Genomic DNA, 21,303 nt, shown 5'->3' with positions numbered 1-21,303 from the left:
GAAAATGAAAGGGGAGAGTAATAATATTATAAGTAACTTGAACTAATAAAACTAAGAGTTGGTTTTATGAAAAAATATAACAAAATAGATAAAACCTTTATAGTTAATTTGATTTAAAAAAGGAAATAAAATCAAATTGCTAGAATCAAAAATTGAAAAGCATGAACTTTCCACCAATGAAGAGGAAATTAAAGCAATAATTAGGAGCTATTTTGCTCAACTATAGTTAATAAATTTGAAATCTAAGTGAAATGGATGAATACTTACAAAAATACAAATTGCCCCTATTAATAGGGGAAATAAATAGTCTCATTTTAGGAAAAGAAATTGAACAAATCAAATGTTTTATGTCCTACTTTCTAGAGCCCCCAACTGTACGTACTGTGCTTTCCCCCAACTTGGGGGCTCTAGAAAGCAGAATACAATATTTTAATCACTCCGGCATGGGGGCAATAGAAAACATGGTATGTTTGTCACCCCAACTTGGGGACTCTAGAAAGCAGGACACAAATGTATCAGAAATTTATGAGCAGTTCAGTTCTTTGGGCTGGATCACATCATATATAGCAAAAATAAGAGATGGATTGGAAGAGGAGATATGCTACATCATAACAGCTTATTTTCCTTTGAAGCCTTTTTAATAGAATCTATACTTTATCTGTCCTCAGATTTTAATTTCAAGGAGATTACACAGATAAAATGAGTGAATTTAGCATTCTGTATTATTTATCAGGAATGAATCATTGGTATGTCGCTATTTATAATAGAATTTCAGTGTTTATGTGATATAGGATAAAATGTCAGCAGACAGTATCTAACAAAAAATATTCTCCCTTAAATTATGCCATGACTTTCATTATTTTGTGTCATCAAATTGCAAACTTTGGTCAGTGAAATACAAATAAAGCATGTCTGTGTTGCTTTTTTAATTTGCCAACAATTTGGAATGGCCCACATTTTCAGACATCATAATAGAAGAACCATACTAATAGAAAGGTATAAAAAGATATTGAAAGATTAAAACTATCTTATCAAAATTTTCCAGCATGAAAAGGATTGCCACATAGTGTAATGACCGTGCTAGCACCCAGGACATCCCAGAATCAGCCAGAGTCAGGATAAGCAAAAGTACTTAATCTTTATTCTTGATCCCCAGATGCAGGATTGAACAGGATGGAAGCAGAATCAACCTGACCTCCTTCTCCCTTCTCCCTCATCTATCGCTGAGAGTGTGTCCCTAGCTAGCTTTACTCCACCCCCTAGTCCCTCCTATAATCCTCTATACACCAATCATTGAGCTAGTATGGATAGTGGAAAAGACCATTTTCCAAGCATATGCCCATAGAGTATTGTCCAATCAGTAATTAGCCTCAAGCGCTAGGCAGTCCTGACCTCAGTGCATTGAATTCAATAGTTTCAGCCCTCTACAACATGGAAGTCCAGAATCCCTTGTCACTGGAGATATTCAGATGTTAGGTGAACCCTTGCATTAATAAAAGGGATTTCTGATATGAAGTGGAAAGAGATGGCTTTCTAGGTCTAAGACTTCATAAATCTCACTAAGATGAAAAAATCAATAAATAGAAAGGAATGGCTGGGACCTCAGAATGGAGACTGGGTATCAAGAAGTAGATTAGGCCAGGAATGGGAAATTTGAGAGTCGGGGTGTCAATCTTTCCAACAAGTAGATTGACTTGTCAATCTCTCTTGCTCTCAAAAGAACATATTTTTGGTCACAAAATCTGAGATTTAAATTAGGAAGGACTTCGGAAATCATCTACTTCAGCTGTCTTGTATCATTCAGATGAGGAAATATAGTGATAGGGAGGTTAACTGATCTGAAATCATACAGGAAGTACCCAAGGTAGTGTAGGAACCCAGATCCTCAGATTCTAAATCAGTGAGTGCTCTTTCTCATTTCTCTCTCTTGGTTTCAAGGCCAAAGATAGACACATATAAGTTTTACTGTACTTTGGTCATAAGTAAAATAAATTTCTGAAGCTGGTGTCTTGATTTAGCAAGGATCACAAGATCCCCAACCCAAAATTGCTCATTCAATATGAGTAGTAAAGATGGCCTTACCTCCAAACCTAATTTTCAAAAGGAATGCTGTTAGGGCATTGCCAGACTAGTTATTCAAATCATGAAAACCATTCTTGTGCATATTTTAAAAATGCAGTTGCAGCTATTTTCAATTGGATGTTTAATCACTAATCCAAATATCTTGGGCATAATGACTTAAAGTGAGGAGTAAAATGAAGGATCAAGTTGTAATGGAAATTGTACTTCAGGTAAGAGTTCTTAAAGATTTTCTTTCTTTTGTAGTTTAAAGAAATGATTATATATATTTAGTAAGTGAAAAAGAAATAGATCCAGAGAAATTTCCAATGCTAGGTATTAATAGAAATATGTGTAAAATGAAACTTATTATGCATACTGAACCTAACTGGACAATGCCATAGTTAAATATCAGAAGGTTCTGGAACCACCTCACCTGAAGAAATACTACTCACACCTTACATTATTATGCATCTTACATAAGAAACTCATAGTATGAACAATTTTATTCATTCCTTTACACAATAAGGAAGTTGAGAAGAGAGGGAAGTGATTTCCTCTCAGAAAGGGGGGAAAAAAAGGTTTCCTTGCCTTCTTTCTCTGGAGGAGGCTGAAGCTAATTAATTGGATTTCTTTGCTTGAGTTCCAATTAGGAGATTCTTTGTGAATCATATTGGTACTTGAGGAAAGACATGTTAGATTTAATGGGAAATGCTATAAAGAACATCTGATATATGAAGGCATACACAACCCTAAAGACTGTCCTTTTTGGAGTCAGTTTAGGCAAGCCTTTCTGTCTTGATAAAACACTCTATAGTATTTGACACTGTTGACCATCTTGCTATTTTGATAATCTCTCCTCTTTTGACTTCTATGATACAATATAATTCTTTCATTCAATAAACATAAGTCTCTCTTCTGTGGAGAGAGCAATGACCTAGTTGTTAGAAGAAATAAAAATTTCAGATATGACACAATCCCTTACTCAATATATGTTAAATAACCAGAACAAATATATGATACATAAGTGAATCAGGATTATAAAACCAGGCCCTATGTCAAATATAAGAGGGAAGGTCATTTTGACAATTCCTTTCCTGGCTTTATGTTCCTCTCATCCATTAAATATATGTATTACAAATTCTGGTTCTTGGCCTACTTTTCTATCAGCACTTTCTCATTTAGTGATCTTGCTCCCATGGCTTAAATTGCACATTGCATATTATTCTCAAACCTATATCTCCATTTTCAACTTCTCCCTAAAGCTCAAGTACCAAATTTTTAAATGTCTGTCAAATATTCCTTTCAGAATGTCTCAAAGATTCTCAAAATTCAAGATGGATCCTGTTGGGAGATAATTCAGAATCCTAAATCTGAGACCTTGGGAATAGCAGTGTCCCCTAAACTATCATACTTGCTCCTAGTCTAGCCTCTATAGCCACCACGGAAGGGAAGAATCATTGTGGAGAAGAGGCATATCTTCCTCATTATCAGTTCCTGACCAACTGCCATCAATTGGAATACAGGCAAAATACTACAAAAAGCAATACTGTTTGGGAGTGGTAGCAGGTTTCAGAACACCAGTCTGCTTGGTGATTACTGTGGAATATGGCTCCAGTGAATGGGTTAGCTATTCCCACTATCTTCCCAAGCAACTACCATGCACAGGGCAGACAGGCCAGTTTTGCTAAACCTTCAAAGTACTCTGAAGGAGAGAAGGATTGCAGCATAAAGCAGGCATGTCAAACCACAACCATCACCACCATCACCTACTTCACCATTGCTTCTCAGACCTTGAGATGTCCCAGGACCGTGAACCCAGATTTTTCGAAATAGCAATGCTTCCAGTTTAGTATCCATGGCCACCATCCCCAAGAGCAACCATTGTAGAAATGCAGCCTGGCAACTATTCCTGCAGGTGAATGAGGACAATCTGTTCCAAAGATTGCTGAAGTTGGCACTGTGGAGCATTTAGAGCTTGTTCAGGCATCAATGACACCAAGCTCATTCACTGCACTATTACCAATCTTCTTGATTCTTGTCCTGCCATTGGACTTTGATGATTCAGAGGGAGTAAAGCTGATGACCATGAGCAACTCTGCTGCATTAAATACAGTTCACACACAAGCCGTCATCTGGGTTGTCATAGTCCTCTTCGAAAATGAATAGGCACATCTTTTGAAAACTCCAAAAAAAAAAAAAAGGCTGTCAAATTCCTGGTACCATCAAATGGTCCAACATCAGAAACTGATATTTTAGTGGAAATAACTTTAAAAAGGCAATTAACACCTGTTTTGCCACTGTATCACTGTATCCTAAGAGTGTCATTTCCATCTGATTTGCAGCTGAAACCTTCCATATGTGTTGTCTTCCCAATTATAATGTAAATTCCTTGAGAACATGGAGTTTCTAGTTGTACCTACAATGCTTTGCATATAGTAAGTACTTCATTCAAGTCCTGATAATTTGTTTCAGAAACTTTTGAATCCACTCCTCCATATTCACTGCTACCATACTAAAATTTTTTACCTTGACTATTACACTATCAGAATACTTTTGTCTGTTAATCTCATCCTATTTTGTCTCATTTTCATGCCTTTCCTTATACCACTGACCATGTAAAGAATGTACTTCTCCCTCTGATCTATGAGTTACATGTTTTTTGAGGTCTCTACTATATTTTGATCAAGGATATTATGAACCTGTCATGTCTATTGAAGTAACTCCCTTCAAAATCCATTGTTCCTATTAGGATATCATCTAGTTGCTAATACTATGCTTGAAAGCATAGTATTATCTTTAACTCATTTCCCCTCATATTTCACATATATCAGGCTTTATCAGTTCTATCACCACAATTTCTCATATTCTTATTTCCATTTCTCCCACACTAGTAGAGGTCATAACTATTGTTCTAGACTATTATTTATAACGAGTCTTTCTATTTTTACTGACTCCACCCTTCAGTCCTGTCCAATAATCTCTCTCATGCACAGATCTGGTCATGTAACTCCTCAACAAATTTCAGTGATTTTATACTGTCTGCCAAATAAAATTTAAACTCTTCCCTCTGGCATTCAAGGCTTTCTTCAAGCTGTTAACCCAACCAACTTTCCAGCTTTATCTTATATTTTCTTCCACATTGTATATACTAAAACCAAACTGGATTATAATCTGCTCCTGAAATATACTTTATGCTTTCCCATTCCTCTGCCTTTTCTTAAATTGTTCACTGTGCTCATAATATCTTCTTTTTGCCAGTGGAATTCTAACCTTTCCTTTAAAATCCAACTCAAATACTGCTTCATTTAAGAATCCCTCCCTGTTCACTCTGGTCAATGATAGTATTCAGATGGTTATGTACATATGTATACACTATGGCTAATGGCATGAACTAGGGATCTTAACATAAAAAAGCAAATTTAACCTCATAGCTATAGGTGAGACTTGATGAGATAGAAACACAAGCTGAAATAAATCTTTGGAAAGGTTCATTCAAATTTATACATACACACACACACACGCACACGCACACACATGAGGGAATATAGGAACTTGAGGGAACAAGGTGGAAAACATTTAGATGAAGACCATCAGAAGCAGCAAAAGTAATATTGTCAGTACTATACTATACTTGGAGAGAAGGAATTAGTTGAGGATTTTGAGAAATGGGATCATATGTTAAATATTTAGGTTCTTCTGAGGTTTTCTCTTTGCCCAAAGTGAAACAGATGATAACTTCTTATTCGTTAGGGATAATTTTGTGAGTTCCCTTCCTTGGAGGTCCTTGAGTTGGATGACTATTTGTTGGCATGTTTTACCAGATCCAACTTGATTCTTCATTTGGTAGGATGGGATGGACTCTGAGGTCTCCAGTTCTAAGATTTTGCAATTCTCTTAATAGAAACTTCATTAAATTCTATAAGGTTATACATATTAAAATCATTAATGGAGATAATCCAAAACTTTAAAATTATTTTATTCACAGAATCATGGAATTTGAGAGAAGAAATCTCAAGAGCTTTTTAGTGCAACTCATATATGGAATCCCCAGCTATATTGTATCCAATTACCCAGCTGTCCAATTTCTGCTTAAAAAACTCCAAGGAGGGGGAAATCTGCCACCTCTGGAAGCAAAGTCACCTAATTCCATCTAATTTGGTATGTTTGGAAAATTGACTCCTGATAAGAGGGCATTATTTTTTTTCTAAATACATATCTATATTCTATATAGAGAGAAGTAATTCCTCATTAATATTTAGTGCTCCATATTATTGCCTAATTTCTATTACAAAATAGTTTAGCAAGTAAAGAAAGAGAAAAGTTCAGAATATGAGAAGCTATGCCCAGTAACTTAAAATTTTTTTCATGTTTATATTAATTCCCTTTTCACCTCTCATTTGAATCATTTATTTATCATTCCCTAATCCCACATTGATATTTCCTTTTTCATTTTGAGACACCATTTTAAAAACTTAAATGTCTAATTTCCATCTGCTTATAGTTTTATCTGTAAACTTAATGAGCAACTCTATCCATTATCAATCCACTATCAATTCAACAAAAATCTACTAGGTGCTTACTATGTGTAAACTACTATGCTAGGCTTTGAGAAAACAAAGACAAAAGGAAAGCAGCCCTTAAGTTTATATGCTACTCTAATTTTAAAATGTTTTTCTAACACGAATATCCATGCTTCCACTTCTTCACTGACCACTCCTTAATTACAATTTGGCCTTAATATGTAATTTACTGCTCTTTCAAAAGTCACCAGTAATATCTTTTAATTTTTTAACAACTAAATTTTATCCAATCTAAAAAAAATTATTTCCACTTTTTGAGACAATTGACAATTTTAAAAATTACTAAGCATCTTTGTACCTAGGATTTAAAACTGCAGCATAACTTTTTTAAATGCAAAAAAAGAAAAAAACCTTCATATCTTTAATTATCATAATTGAGAAGTGAAGTTATTGTTACCAATAAAGACACTTGATCTCATGGTTTCTGCACATGATAAAGATGTGGGCAAACTAGCAGACTTATACTACTGTGTATTTCCTTTAAATAACCTTAATTTTCCAAAGATAGATTGTCTATCTGGTAGCTAAGGCTAAGAATACACTTATTTAGAAGGGCATTCTAGTTACATGATTTTAGATTATTATTAATTCTAACAAAAACTTTTAGTTGAAAAGAGATAAAACAGCACTGAATGAAACTATTTTCTTCTGTGATTTTCATACTAACCTGTGGGTGCAAAATTCTTTCATTTATATTTACAAGATAACAGGGAAAACATTCCAATTCATTTTTTATAAGCATACACATTGTTTATGAACTATTTAATGAATAAACTTAAGAGACTATGTTACAAATCAATTTTATGTAAATTGATCTACACTACAAAATGGGGAAGATATTACATTTCAAACATAGGTAGGTATACAATATACAAGTGGGTCTAACATTAGACCATCTGAGTTTCTGAAAAGGCAAGTTACAGGCCATTCACTAAACATATGGTACTCTTCTCTTAATTATATGTTCATCAATTATTGACAAAAGAGGATAAGGAGAAAGTACTTTTGTACATACCATTGCTTTCAAACTGTTTCAGTGATCTAGTACAATCAGCACTGATTCTTACTAGCTTTTTCCACATTTAAATCTTTATATAGTATGAGAATCATCCTGAATCTCAATTATCTGCCTACAGATTCAAATATAGTTCTGAAAAACATCAGATATTATTTTATTATGCTTAGGAATAATATAGTCTTGCTTTTTGGTGATGTATTTCCTCTGGATTTTAATATTATTTTATATGAGTCACACTGTGGAGTAGTGATGGGATTTTACATAATGTAAAATTATATATAGTCAAAGGGAAACCATTCACAGCTCTGAATTGTACTCGAAAGTGTTTAAGATGACAATGGAATTTCATTAAAATTTTGTATTTTATTATATTTTGTATTTTATTCATTTTTATTGTTGAACATCAGAATATATTTTAATCCACGGTAATGGTAATATATGCTAGTTATTGGGTTTGGTTTTCTTTTTTTTAGAACAATGGATTAGATAGTCACCAAGTACTTACACATACTTCAGTAAGCCTGAATATAAATCAAAATTTGATTCTTAGGGCTATGTGATTATCCAAGGGCAGAAATCATCAATACTGTACATACATGATTAAAGGATTTGTGTCCTATTGAGTAATCACAATAAATAAAAAGCAGAAAAACAGAAGGTGTCATAATTCCATTTCAAAACTTCACATCAAGAGAGCTCTTCTGAAGGAGAAAGTAGAAAACAGTGGCAATTTTGCTAAGAAAACAGAAAGAGTTGGCAAATACTCAGATAGCTAGCTGTCTTCACAACTCACATTATGTTTCTATTGTACACAAAATAAAAAGGGTATAGATTTTAGTATTAAAATTGCCAAACTCAAAAAAAAATGTTTTAAATTGCCAAACTTCTTCCTTCTTAGGGTTATTTGAATACAAAGGCTACTACAATGAGAAAAATTTTTCTTTTCAAATTCTTCCCTTCACAATGGGCTTCTTCTCCCTAAAATTAAAAACCTCACTAGTATGGACCAGGGGTAAGAATGGAAATTATCTACTGTTGAAACCCTTCTTATATTATTGTTAAGTCATTTATACTCTACTAAATGATTAGCATGCTGATAGGATCAAAAGACACCAGAATTTGTGTTTTTTCACTTTTCTATCACTTAAAATCTAATAGTATGTTTAAATGCTATTCTAATATTTTCATGTGCAGAAACAAAAATTGTGTTCCATGCTTGTCAACTCTATTGTTTTGTTCAGCAATATTTGATGCTTCCAGAAATGATGATCTTACTTTATTAGAAATTTGGGAACTTTTCCTTCCTCATTACTGAATCAAATGCTAAGAATGACCACCAAAAACACAAAGTTGAGAAGATAGATGATCACATCAAATCCTATAACTTAATGTAAGATGCAGTTTTTTTTATTAAGATGCACCTATCAATCAGTTTTTATAAATTAATGTGCAAATTAGGAAAATATGAATAATTTATTAATCAGTAATTTTTCAAACACATTTGTATGGATATACACATAATGATACTGGGGCTATGATGTATCTATAGAATTCTCTAGTCAGTATCTGTGTATGTGCAATGTTTATAAAAAAGGACTTTTTTAACTATAGTGAAATTCCCTAAGATCTCAGTACTGCATTTTCTACTCTACATCTTGAAGGTTCTTCTTTCTTTTAGTTTATGTAATTCCTATATTCTAAAAAAGTAAATATAAAGAAGCCCTTAATTGAGAAAATGTTGATTCTTTAGCTGGTTGAAGATAGCCAAAGAGAAATTTTAAAAATTATTTTGCACTTGTGAGTTATTGCACAAAGATGGTATCTTCCTGAGGGCATGATGTGTTTTATCTTTATCTCCCCATCGCCTAATTCAGTACCATGTACATAGCAGGTGCTTAATAAATGTGTATTGAATTAAACTGACAATTAAACACATATTATTGTTAAGTCATTTATATTGGAGTCAGGAGACCCCAGCACTGTGTTCATTTGTGTTTTCCCACTTTTTTATCCCTTAAAATCACTTAAAATATGAGCAAAATGATGTCTTTATCCTCATCAATCACAATTTAAGATTACTATGGGTTCTAGTCTTCTCTGTCACTCCATAATTAGATGCTGAAGGAAGTACATAAAGATTTTCAGGTCCTAGACCCATGGAGCTTCAACACACATTTAGTAGCCTGAGACAGTTAATGCACTTTCATATATGCCCATATCTTTATGGTTAAATATTAGATTATAATTTGCACTTTACCTATGTGGAATATGATTAAGCGATTCAAATCAAACAACATAAATGCCAGGGATAGAATAAATTGTCAATCTTTCTCAGGGGAAGAGAGGGGAAAAGGGAGCGAAGGTCCAAAAAGCATGTTATATTCCCATCTCATTCTAAGTGACAAATTACAGGTCTAAAAGTTTCTTATTTTTTTTTAATTCCAAAATTAATTTATTAAAAGCATTTGGAAATAGCTTTGCATCATAGTTTACTGCTGGTACAAATGCAGTCATTTGGCACTGTCTTTCAAAGTTCAGAGGGCAAATAAACTACAACTTGTATCAATGACTTCTGACTCTTTGAAATAAAATTACAACTTAGTCCAAGGTCATTTTTTGTTTGTTTGTTTGTTTTTGTTTTTTAAAGAGAATTATCCTTTCAGGGTTTCCAAATCATGGAAGGGAGAATGATTCTCCTTTCCTCCCACTTCTGTTTAGATTCATTATAGAAATAACAGATATCTTTGAAAACATTGTCTCCCCCACCTTTTTTGGAGACAATCAGGGTCAAAGGATTTGCTTAGGGTCACACAACTAATAAGTGTTTGAGGCCAATTTGAACTCAGGTCCTCCTCATTCCAGTGCTGGTGCTTTATCCATTCTATCACCTAGTTGCCCCATTTCTTCTTTTGAAAGGTGTAGAAGTTTAATTCTGTGAAACATTATTGGTCCAATGTGTTAAAAACATGTGCATTTCACCATTAATTTGTTGCATACAACCCTGGGTCCCTTAAAATAAATTTATCCACCATTCAAAATAATATGCAAACTTATCACATACAAAAGATCATGTAATAAAAGACACCTGTTTCAATGTTTAAAACCAGTTTGAATTTTTTTGGAGAAAACTAAAAAGATTTCCACCGACAATGTCTCTTGTTCCACATGTAGCAGGGGTCTGAACAGGGGAAATTCTGATCAACTGAGCCCTTCCAGTAAAGTTGGACCTGCTCTCTGGTCTCTTGCTGAAGGATGTGCACTTTGTTGAGATAACACAGACATTCCTGATTGGTCCCTGTGGGGGGGATGGTGTATCAAATATAACTGAAATCTGTGAATCAGAAGGGGCTACTCACTCTGTGGTCTCTAAGAAAAGCAAAGGAAAATGGTTCCGCCCACCTCTTTAGGGCCCTTCTTTTTTGGACCTCTTTGAGCACTTTTTCTCCCTTGGACTTCCAGCAAGGCTAGAGAAGGGGATCGTTTTTCTTGTTTTCTCAAGGAAAGGGGGGGGAAGGAGAGAGAGCAAGTCGTGAGAGGAAGAGATTTGATGCTGAAAATAAACCTGAATTAAAAAAAAAAAAAAAAAGAAAGCATATGATAATCGTGATCAGCTTAGGCTTGCTATGGTAGCCCTGAGACAGGACCTGGCGTCCCTCGATGCTTTCTGCCTGTTTCCTTTCCTGAGCACAGACCAGCAACCAGCAATCCTGTGAAGAAGATTCTTCTAGTCTTTATGGTAACCTCATGGGTCGAGAGCTCCAGAGTTCCAGATTCAAGCATCAGCTGACTAGAGAGAGAATAGCTTCCCAAAGAAAAAAGGCCACCACTTAAGAGTTAATCTGTGGTTGAAGGACTAAACAAGTCAATGCACTGGCTGGCCAGGAAGTCTGAACCTTCTGAATTGCTCAAACAGTTCAGGTCTAAGGTGAAAGTGAAATATATGTCCAGCCATTCAACAAAGGGCTTTTATTTTTTAGAGGGAGTGTAATTCTTTGATTGAGATGCTGTATATTTTCTGTACTTATTATTATATTCTTGTTTTTTATATGTTAAGCATTTGCTGAGACAGAGGAAATAAATTCTTAAACTCTCTTCTATATCACACACACACACACACACACACACACACACACACACACACACACATACACACCCCTGCTTTTCCTAAAAGGGAAAATGTCACATTTTGAAGAAATTTTAGACGTGAGACACTACTAAATTTGTTTTAGAGGCCTAGCCTGGGCAAGGGGCAGATTCAAAGAGAGAGAAAAACCTTAGTTAGTCTCTTTGGGGTCAGGGCTTCCTATTATGAATCTGTGTCTAGAGGAGCCCAAAGGTTCTCCTCCTAGGTGAGGCCTCCTGAGCATCCAGGTATATCTCATAAACTTGTTTTGATTAACTCTAAATGCTTTATCCTTTTGCAGAGTTACCTTTAGCTTTGGAATTTTTCTGAGTTTGATTTCTTTTTGGAATGTCTCTTTTAATAGGTTGGAGCAAGTTTATACCTCTATTTGTAGTTTAGTAGGTTAGAGTAAGTGTATACCTCTCTTTGGAATGTCCTTTGCTTTTGCTGGGATGCTTGTAAGAAATTTTAGGTGCCCTATGCATTTGCAAAATATGATTGGAGGAATTTTCATCAGAACCTTCATCTGAATTGTCCTAATTTTTAGAGGAATCCCATTGCAGAGATTAGTTCTCTTCTATGCTAAAGAACCCCATGAGAGGAATTTTTACCCAGAATAGTTTGGTTTCTCACTTGGATAAGGGTGACTTTTAGTCAATCCCAAGCTTCTAATCCCTATTGAAAGAACTGTACATTCTCTGGGAAATGTCTTAAGGCTAGATTTTTCTCCAGTAAGGAGGAAGCTTGTTTTTTTTTTTTTCCTTAATTGTCTTAATTTCCTTAATTTTCTTTTTGATTTTGCATGGCTAACTATTTGTTTTAATTTTGTTCATTCCCAATTATTCTGGGTCCAGAGAAATCCTTTAAGCAATAAAATACATGGTAACCTATAACAGCTTTTAAAAATGTGGTTTGTATAACTGTATATTTAGCCTGCTAGCTATAGAAGGTCTAGGTTCTCACAAAAAATTTAATTTGGGCTGTATAGACATTGATGGGAATTTTTACATTGGCACTTAGGAAGGATTTAATAACCACGCCATATGAAATTTGCTGAGAATCTTTAGAAGGAATTAAAAAGACAATGTCTGAGCCTCTCAGGTTCCTCAGAGAGTAATCCAGAATTAGGAATATGAAAAAGTAGGCTGAAAGAACCCTAGATTGATTTATTAGGGCAGCAAATATTTAACTAGTGGAAGAGAAGTTGAATTGAGTCTCTCAACTTTACCAGCTAAGATTATAGGATATGAATCTGTCAGAAAAGAGTACCAGTGATGGAACTAGATATATGCTCTGATCTCTTGTTGAGGGATACATGCTTTACTGGAATGATACCATGATCCTTGATTGATCCCTGTGGCTTGAAAAGTTGTGCCAAAAATGACTGGCTAATAAAAGGAAGGTCCTCATTTGTGGTCTATAAGAAGAGTGAGGCAAAAAGGTTGTCCCAATTCTTTTGGGTCTATTACACTCATTATACTATCACTCCAAAGTAAAGGCCCTTGGTGGGATGGGTGGACAAATATTTCACATTTACCTCTCTACAATATTTGAACAATTCACAAAGTAAATGAATGGGTTTCTTTAGTCCTTGAGCTACAGAATGATCTTTGTGTTGGCCTTCTCCTTGGAGAAGTCCTTCTCACTTTGGCTAATACCTGAAATTGGAATTCTCCACTCCTTGAGCTCCTCTCAAGATTGCTGGTTGCTGATTTACTCTAAGAGAATGAAATGAGCTAACAAGGGCAATAGGGACCCCAGGTCCTTGCTCAGGCTTGCCTAAACAAGCATAAGCCAATTGGCACTATTACATGCCTCTCAAGAAAGCCACCAATGCCACTGGGCGAGGAAAGAGAAATACCTTTTTTTCTCCTTCTCAGAAGTTCAAAAAAGAGAGGAAGCTAGAAAAATCCCCCAAAAGAAGAGCCTCAAAGAGGTGAGTAGAACCATTTTCCTTTGCTCTCCTTATAGACCATAGAGTGGACAGATCCTCCCAGTCTTGAAGCTGCTGGTTATCATTGATGCAATCCTTATAGTGATAGGGACCAAACAAGAATTCTTAGTCGTCTCAGCAAAGCATGTCCATCTCCACTGAAGGTGTCCCTTTCCCTTAAATGGTCATACCCCATAACTTCATCCAGTAGATTCCAGCTACATATAAATTGGATGTATGATTTATAACAAATGCAAGACCAAGGCATATTCTTGAGTATTACAGCTTACCCATGTTGTAAAGAGAGAAAACACCCAAGATCTGAGTCTAACAATAAAAATAGCTATGTAAAAGATAGCTTAGGCTGATTTGGAACAATCCTGGGAAATATGCTCCTGTCATAAAATATCCTGCACAATTTAAGGCATCCCATAGAATATTGAATCTCATAGGATACTGAATCCACATAGCTACCAAAGCTGTAATAAATGATGTGGGGTTTCCTCAAAATCAGGCTAGGATCAGAATGTTCAATCTAATTCTAGAAAATCAATAGGATTTGGAAACATATTATTACATTAGGGAATTATAGGGGTTAAGTTAAAACAGTCTAGTCTGTGGAAAATTAGGATGACTGTATTAAATGTATTTCTTCTTCAACAAAGATCCACAAATAGTGTAAGAATATGCCTCTGGAGCTTTGAAGGAAGAAAAGTTCCTATAAGGAGAATCCAAGTTTTGCTTGTTTAAGTAAATACATGAGAAATGGAAGCACTACACAAGGAAGTTGATGTAATTTGAGAGCTACCAGGTAGAGCCCTTTCCCCTCAACATCTCTCTCCCATTATTTCCTACTCAGAGTCATTCCTTCAAGTTTAGAAGGCTCTTTTGTCTTCATGTAACAATAAATAAAATTCAAATACCCTTTTTTAGGATAACATTTCGTAGAGAATAGTGAGAATTTGCTAAGAAAAAAGTCTCCCATGAATGCAATACTTGCTATACAAAGAGCAAGGTAGGGAAGAAGACAGAATTTGATTACAAATAGGAGGAGGTGGTGAGAGCAGACAAACTTTGTCTCTTTAACAAATGTGCCCAGGGAGAGCCCAATCATAATTTACACTATTCTATATGTTCCCTAAAATCACTTAGTTGACTATGTGTGCCTCTGTAACTTTCAATGTGCTATTTTTCTTGCATACCACAAAATCCATAAAAATTTAATCATTTTGGTTTAATTGTGGCTGGAAATCACTATGCAATAGTAAAAACTGTGTCAATAACTTTTTATCCTTCAATGATTAAGGGATCTATGATTTTATCAGTGTGAGTCTTTGCTCCACCAATTCCTCCCATGCCTTAACACCAAATAGTCTCTATGAGCTATTATAGTCTCCCAAAATTCATTACCTGGTAGGCAAAACTACGATAAAGAGTAACTCTGACATTTTGCTAGACTGGTCTTCAGACCATCACATATAATCTGTCATCAACCCATATTCCAAGTCGTCCCTGCAATCTAAGACATATACCAGAGTTTGTGCTCCAATAGCATTTTCTTCCACATCACAATGGGGAATCAGAGTAAAGTTTTTGTGAAGGAATTATTAAACCAAGCAAATGATGATCTGTTTCCAGCCTTAAAAGAATTTAGGATTTGATATTTTTTCCAGCTTTCTAGCTGACCAAATGTATACATTGAATTAAGATGCTCAAGAAGACTTTCTTACTAATAACTATGTACAAAATAGTTTTACCTCTGGTTTTTCCTGATTTTGATCCACATTAAGTAAAGATGGTATTTTAGATGTGTCAGTTTTCTTTGGTTCCCTCTTCAGCATCTTTATCTGTTTAACTTTTATAAAGAGACAGAGTCATTACTATTTATAATTCCTAGCCTGAATTTTTTTTTTCCTTTTCACGGGTTTTGCTAACAAATTCTAATGCATGAAAATGTCTTTTACTTTCAGTTTCTTGGCTTACTATCAAGATATCAAAACCTAGTTTGTTATTCCTGATAGTAAATATGCAAAGATAAATTTTTCTTCTAGAAAACTAATATGCTGCCAAATATAAGATACAAGATATTCCTTTTTAAGTTCTGCTCTAAATTTTTAAATAAGTAGTTCAGGAATGTGTTTCCTTGTGTATTAAGCATAACATTATTGCTATTACAGTAATTTATCACCAGATGTCACTGTTCTTTAACTTAATAAAACAAATGCTATATGTAAGGCAGCACACTTCATTATGAAATTCAACGCTTGTTAAAAAAAACTTGTCATTAATTTTCAGAACACTTCTGAAAATATTAATACTGTATTTATTTCTACTATGTGAGGGAAACTGAGTAAGGTTATTTGTTCCAAGCCATATAATAAATAAAAATCTAGAACAGATGTTCTAACAACTCAGGAACATTATCTTGCCATATTTAGCAGTAAAAGCAATGATCTAATATTCCATCTTTTAAAGCTTTTACTAACTCCCTTTTAAAATTTTAATCAATGAGAAAATATTCTAATTTTTACTTAAATATGACAAGATCCCAATAATTAAAAACTCATATAAGTTTTGAATCTCTTGGATATTTGTAAATTTTTTTTCCATAAACAACACATCAAAATTACGGTTTTACTTTTTTTTTTTTTTTAAATCTTATAAACAATGCCATTTGAATCTGTAGAGACCTAAGCAATAAATTTATACCTTCCATTCCTTTCATCTCTTTTGATTGTATTGTGAAAGGCAGCTCTGGGAAATGTATCTCTTTCTTATCATTCCTTAAAAGATTCAGTTTCCTTTTGTTCCCATTTGTTATTTGGTCATTTTGAGCTGTTCGCTCATAAAGTGTGCTCTTCTCTGTTTGATTCTGAATAATAACAAAATATGTGTATGATTATTCATAAAATGACAGGATGAGCAGAGATTCCCAAGTTAGTCTTCTATATCCACATGAATCTGCATGAAAAACAGCTAAGCTAATTCTTTCTTCTTAAATTAGTCAAAGAGTATCTAATTCACCATCATATTTTCTGACTGTGTCAAGAAGATACAGTCAGGATTGGATAAAGGGGGAAAAGATATAGGGAAATGTACGACAGTTCCAATTCTAATAAATATTTTAGAAACTAAGGTTTCTGCATAACATTATGAGGAAGAGATATCTTTTAATGTGAAAAAACCATAGTAGGCATAAAAATTATGTGTATGACTATCAGAAGTCAGAAACTTGTGTTCTATTGTTTATATTTCACTACTGTACAAATCACTTCAAGTTTTGAATAGCTTTATTTCCTCCCATGTATTATATATGAGATATGCATCTTGTTAATTTATTCCAATTAAATTTTTTTATAAGCAACTATTATATGAAATCCAGTTAGTAATAATTTTAATGAGGGAAAACAAAAAGAGCTGACCTGAAAATTCCATCTGTACCTTTAAAAACAAAGGTGAAAAAGGAGGAGAAGAGGAGAAAAAGGAGAAGAGAAAGAAAAAGAGGAGAGGAGGAGGAGAACAAGGAGAAGGAGGAGGAAGAGGAGGAGGAGGAGAAGAAAAAGCAGTAGCAGGAGCAGAAGAAGCAGAAGCAGCAATAACAACAGAAGCAGCAGAAGAAGCAGAGGTAGCAGCAGCAGCAGCAACAGCAGAAGGAGTAGAAGGAGAAGGAGGAGAATGAGGAGGAAGAAGAGGAGGAGGAAGAGGAATCAGGTTTACTGATCTTTAGAGATGTAAAGGTTCTGCTGTGGATTTAAGTCTCAGGAAGAAAATTTTATTTAAAATCAAAACTGGATTTAATAAATTGGAATAGGGCCTCAAATGTAATCATGAAATGAAGCATAAATGTAGAAACAGGAGAAATTTAAATGATTAGCTCCTTAAACTTACCTGAACAGAGCCTGCATCCTCTTGCTTGTTGGGTATGGACTGTGTAAGAGACTGTGAGGAAGTCCTTCTCTTTTTAGCTTTTTCAGATGGCTTATTACTGAGAAATGAATATGAAAAGCTGTTAAAACTCCCTGGAGAAGCCAAAACCTCTGCTTCTGCTCCAATCCAGGATAAATAGAATGTGTGGAACACTTTCTCAACACTAGCACTAATGTCAGTGCTTGTTCATTCACACTGAGCAAAGCATAAAGTCAAGGCAGAAAACCAACAACTTCTGGTCACTAGGCTGCTAAGAGTTGTTCATATTGAAGTCACTCATCTCTTCCTGTCTATGGAGATCCATGGATCACCTTTGTGCTTGGATTTCTGGCATCTTGTTCAATTCTGGCTTCTTTTCTATGTTTCTAAGCTTTTCTGTGCCTGAAGACTCTGCCCTTCTGTCCCTAAGCACTTAGCCTGTGTTCCTGACACTCCCCGGACTCAGACCCAGCCTATAAACTTGTGTCTTCATGATTTCTCCCTGTTTGTGTTCATTTCCTGGATGCTTAGAACTAGCATCCAATTATATGTCTACTATTTAACCTGATCCTTAATACCCAATCACTTTTTACTCTGCTTCTCCTCTTGGACTTACTTGGATACCTACTCATTTAAATCTAACTGATCTGAATATCTGACCCTCAATCCATTGATCTCCTTAGGCTTCTTCAGGCTCATCTGCTTCAATAGCTGCTTAAAAAACAGCAAAACAAATGATAAATATGAAGTTGACTCAAAATAGAATTGATTTCCTAAACTTTTTGACTGTTAGAAAGTATTTCCAGGTTTTCTTTGACTAGTGGGGACATACATGATTATAAATAAAGATTTATTTAAGTTACTAAGATTTACCTAATACTGCTAGAATTTGTACATTTCATCTTTCACAATCAAAACATTTCATATGTACTATTCATTCTTTCCACCATTAAAATCCTCTTTTAATGCTCATCATGCATAAAGGCATCCCCAAAGTCTCAAAGTCTATACTAGAAAAGTACAAATTCTAGCAAGATCTACCAAACCAGAAAGGCTTCAAGAACTGGCCTGGTGATGGACTAACTGCCAGAAGACAATCTAGCTAACTGGAGGGGCTCTTCATTGGTTTGGTGACAAAGTGATTAATTTTTTTCATCTGTAGCAATATTTGATAACCATCTAAGTAATAAAGGGAATTTGCATAGTAAAAGGAATACATACCCCAAACATTTAAAGATTCTTGAGGTATTGAATAAGTTCTTTGTAATATACCTGGTAAAGAAAAAGTTAAATCATTTTTGCCATTTACTAATACCCTATTATTTCCACAGTTGCTACCCACCTTGTAATTATGTGGGTGAAATGTGAGTTAGGATTTGCAGCAGTCAAATTACTGCTATTAGGATTAATGGGTGGCATAGTCATACACCCGCCCGCATAGACATCTTCCTTCATGTTGTTAGAATCATTGTTGAGATTTGCAGGGATAGGTGATTCGGATGTTACAGGTTTATTATCTTGAGAAAGAGTATGAAAATTTTCTGAACTGTCCCGTTGGTAATATTCACTTTCAGAGACGTCTCCTTTCCCTCCTTTTACTTTAAAAATTCGGACTTTTATATCCTTGGCCTTTTTGTCCTTGTCCCCATCCTAGAATAGATATATCCAAATTCTGAATATAGAAAATAACTTAGTCAATGGAGGTCTAAGAAGTTTTCTTCTATATATTACATACATATACATATACACATATATTCTATATATATATACAAAGTGATATTTTTTAGAAAAATAAACAAACAAATCTTCACCTTTCCTATAGTTGAACTACTTGGCAATGTATTTCCATGGGTTATTTTCCTGTCTTCTTTAGTGAATTCAGTTTCTTTAGAATTCTCTTTGGGCTTTATGAATGAATTGACTTTTGCTTCTTGCAGTAACTTAGCCCTCAATTCTGGTATGAATCTGATTTAAAAATGCAATCACAAATCAATTTATGCACAAAATGCTGAATCTTCATGTTCTATTTGCTCTAATATACTCATCAACTATATAACAAACAACCATTTGTTAACTTCTTGCTATGTGCCAAGAACTGTGCTAAGCAATGGAGGTACAAAGAAAGGCAAAAACAATTTATATTTAACTCAAATATATTGCTTATTAATAAAAGTAAGTCTTCCAAAATCTTTAAAAGTAGGAATTCTATAAGCTTGGATTGTTTTACAACTGAAAAATAAACAAATACTCCTTAATGAGCAACAAAACTCAGGAAATATAAACATCGGTTTCAAATTATTAGCGCCTACTGTCTAGAAAGAGAGCATAGCACAGTAGACAGAATGATTAATTTGAAGCCAAGATGATCTGGGTTCAAATTCTACTTCTGATACTTATTAGCTGTATGTCTTAAAATGAAGGGGGATTAAACCACATGAAAATGAATATTGCCAATTAGACAGTTCAGAAAGATTCATCCAGTCTATAAGATACCATAGTATCTTTCCTTTCTGTCACCAAACTATAAAAATGGAAAGTAGTATGTACTGTAAGTCACAATCTCTAATTTGCTTAATTTATTTTTTATGGGAAGGTATAATGGGAGAAGTGACAGTTGTTTAATGGAAAATAGTTGATGTGTTAAAATAAAATATATCAAAATAAAACTTTTAAATTTAAAGAACAAATGTTAACAAAAATCAGAAGTAAGTATTTTGGTTTTGAAAAATTATATTAGGCACTAGGGATGTAATATTAGAGTTAAAGAGAAAAAAATAGAGATATTTATACAGATCTGAGGCAGTGAGGGGTACAATGGACAAACCATGGAGCTTAGAATAAGGAAAACTCATTTTTATGAGTTCAAATCCACCCCAGACATTTACTAAATATGGAGCTTGGGCAAGTCACTTAATCTTTTTTGCCTCAGTTTTCTCATTATTAGTAAAATGAGCTAGAGAAGGAAACGGCAAATAATGGAATAGCAAACCACTCAATATCCTTACCAAGAAAACCCCAATAGGGTTCACAAGGAGTATGATACACATGAAACAACTTAATCATTAGATAATATAGATCTGGAGGATAAGTAAGAGTATATATATAAAGAAGTGACCCAAAACAAAGCTTTTTCTTTCTCTAAAACTTATCCATATAGCTAACCCACATTTTTCTTTCTGATTTAATTAAATTTAAAACTGAACTCTTTGAAGTCTGAAAATAAATGACTAAATGCTGTAATAACTGGTATTGATTTATATTGCACTCTAAAGTTTATAAAATATTTCATATATATCTGATCCTTATAGCAATCCTGTGAGATAAATATTATAGCTATTATTAGCCTCATTTCATAGATGAGAGAATTGAGACAAAAATATTAAGTGATTTGAAGATGATTCCATATATAGGAAGCATCAGAGGTGGGATCTGAACCAAGATCTTCTTTTCCAAGTCTACTGCTCCATTTATTAGGTCATGTAATATCTCAAATGGTATTAGAATAGGTTCTTAATTCATGAGCAACTTTCCTCATTATTTTTTAAAAGCATAAATAGTAATCATGAAGCTGCTTGTTTAAAAACTATTTTGCCAATGAAGTATCTGAAAACACTTTTGCACTCTATACTGTGGAGAATTTTTTAAACTATAAAAATTATAGTCCCTGCCCTGAAGAAGTTTA

The 21,303-nt window shown here is 34.2% G+C and overlaps 1 protein-coding gene across 11 annotated transcripts in view; it reads right to left on the bottom strand.

Annotated features, from left to right (window-relative positions):
• The window catches only part of CDKL3 (cyclin dependent kinase like 3), a 110,106-nt gene that overhangs the window by 43,136 nt on the left and 45,667 nt on the right, over positions 1 to 21,303 (bottom strand). For 5 of the 11 annotated variants that reach the window (XM_051978192.1, XM_051978193.1, XM_051978191.1 and 2 more), the window contains exons 8-13: positions 19,433 to 19,586; positions 18,964 to 19,271; positions 17,604 to 17,700; positions 16,425 to 16,587; positions 15,473 to 15,570; positions 10,748 to 10,954 (exon numbers count right to left, since the gene is read on the bottom strand). In XM_051978192.1, the coding sequence (XP_051834152.1) occupies positions 10,757 to 10,954; positions 15,473 to 15,570; positions 16,425 to 16,587; positions 17,604 to 17,700; positions 18,964 to 19,271; positions 19,433 to 19,586 (1,018 nt within the window). In that variant the 3' untranslated portion in view covers positions 10,748 to 10,756. The other 6 variants (XR_007950731.1, XR_007950732.1, XM_051978196.1 and 3 more) reach the window with 5 other exon arrangements.

This window comes from Antechinus flavipes, chromosome 2, assembly GCF_016432865.1.
Source record: "Antechinus flavipes isolate AdamAnt ecotype Samford, QLD, Australia chromosome 2, AdamAnt_v2, whole genome shotgun sequence".
NCBI lineage: Eukaryota > Metazoa > Chordata > Mammalia > Dasyuromorphia > Dasyuridae > Antechinus > Antechinus flavipes.
Note: the sequence above shows the minus strand (reverse complement) of the source record. Positions and strands in the feature narration are given on the sequence as shown.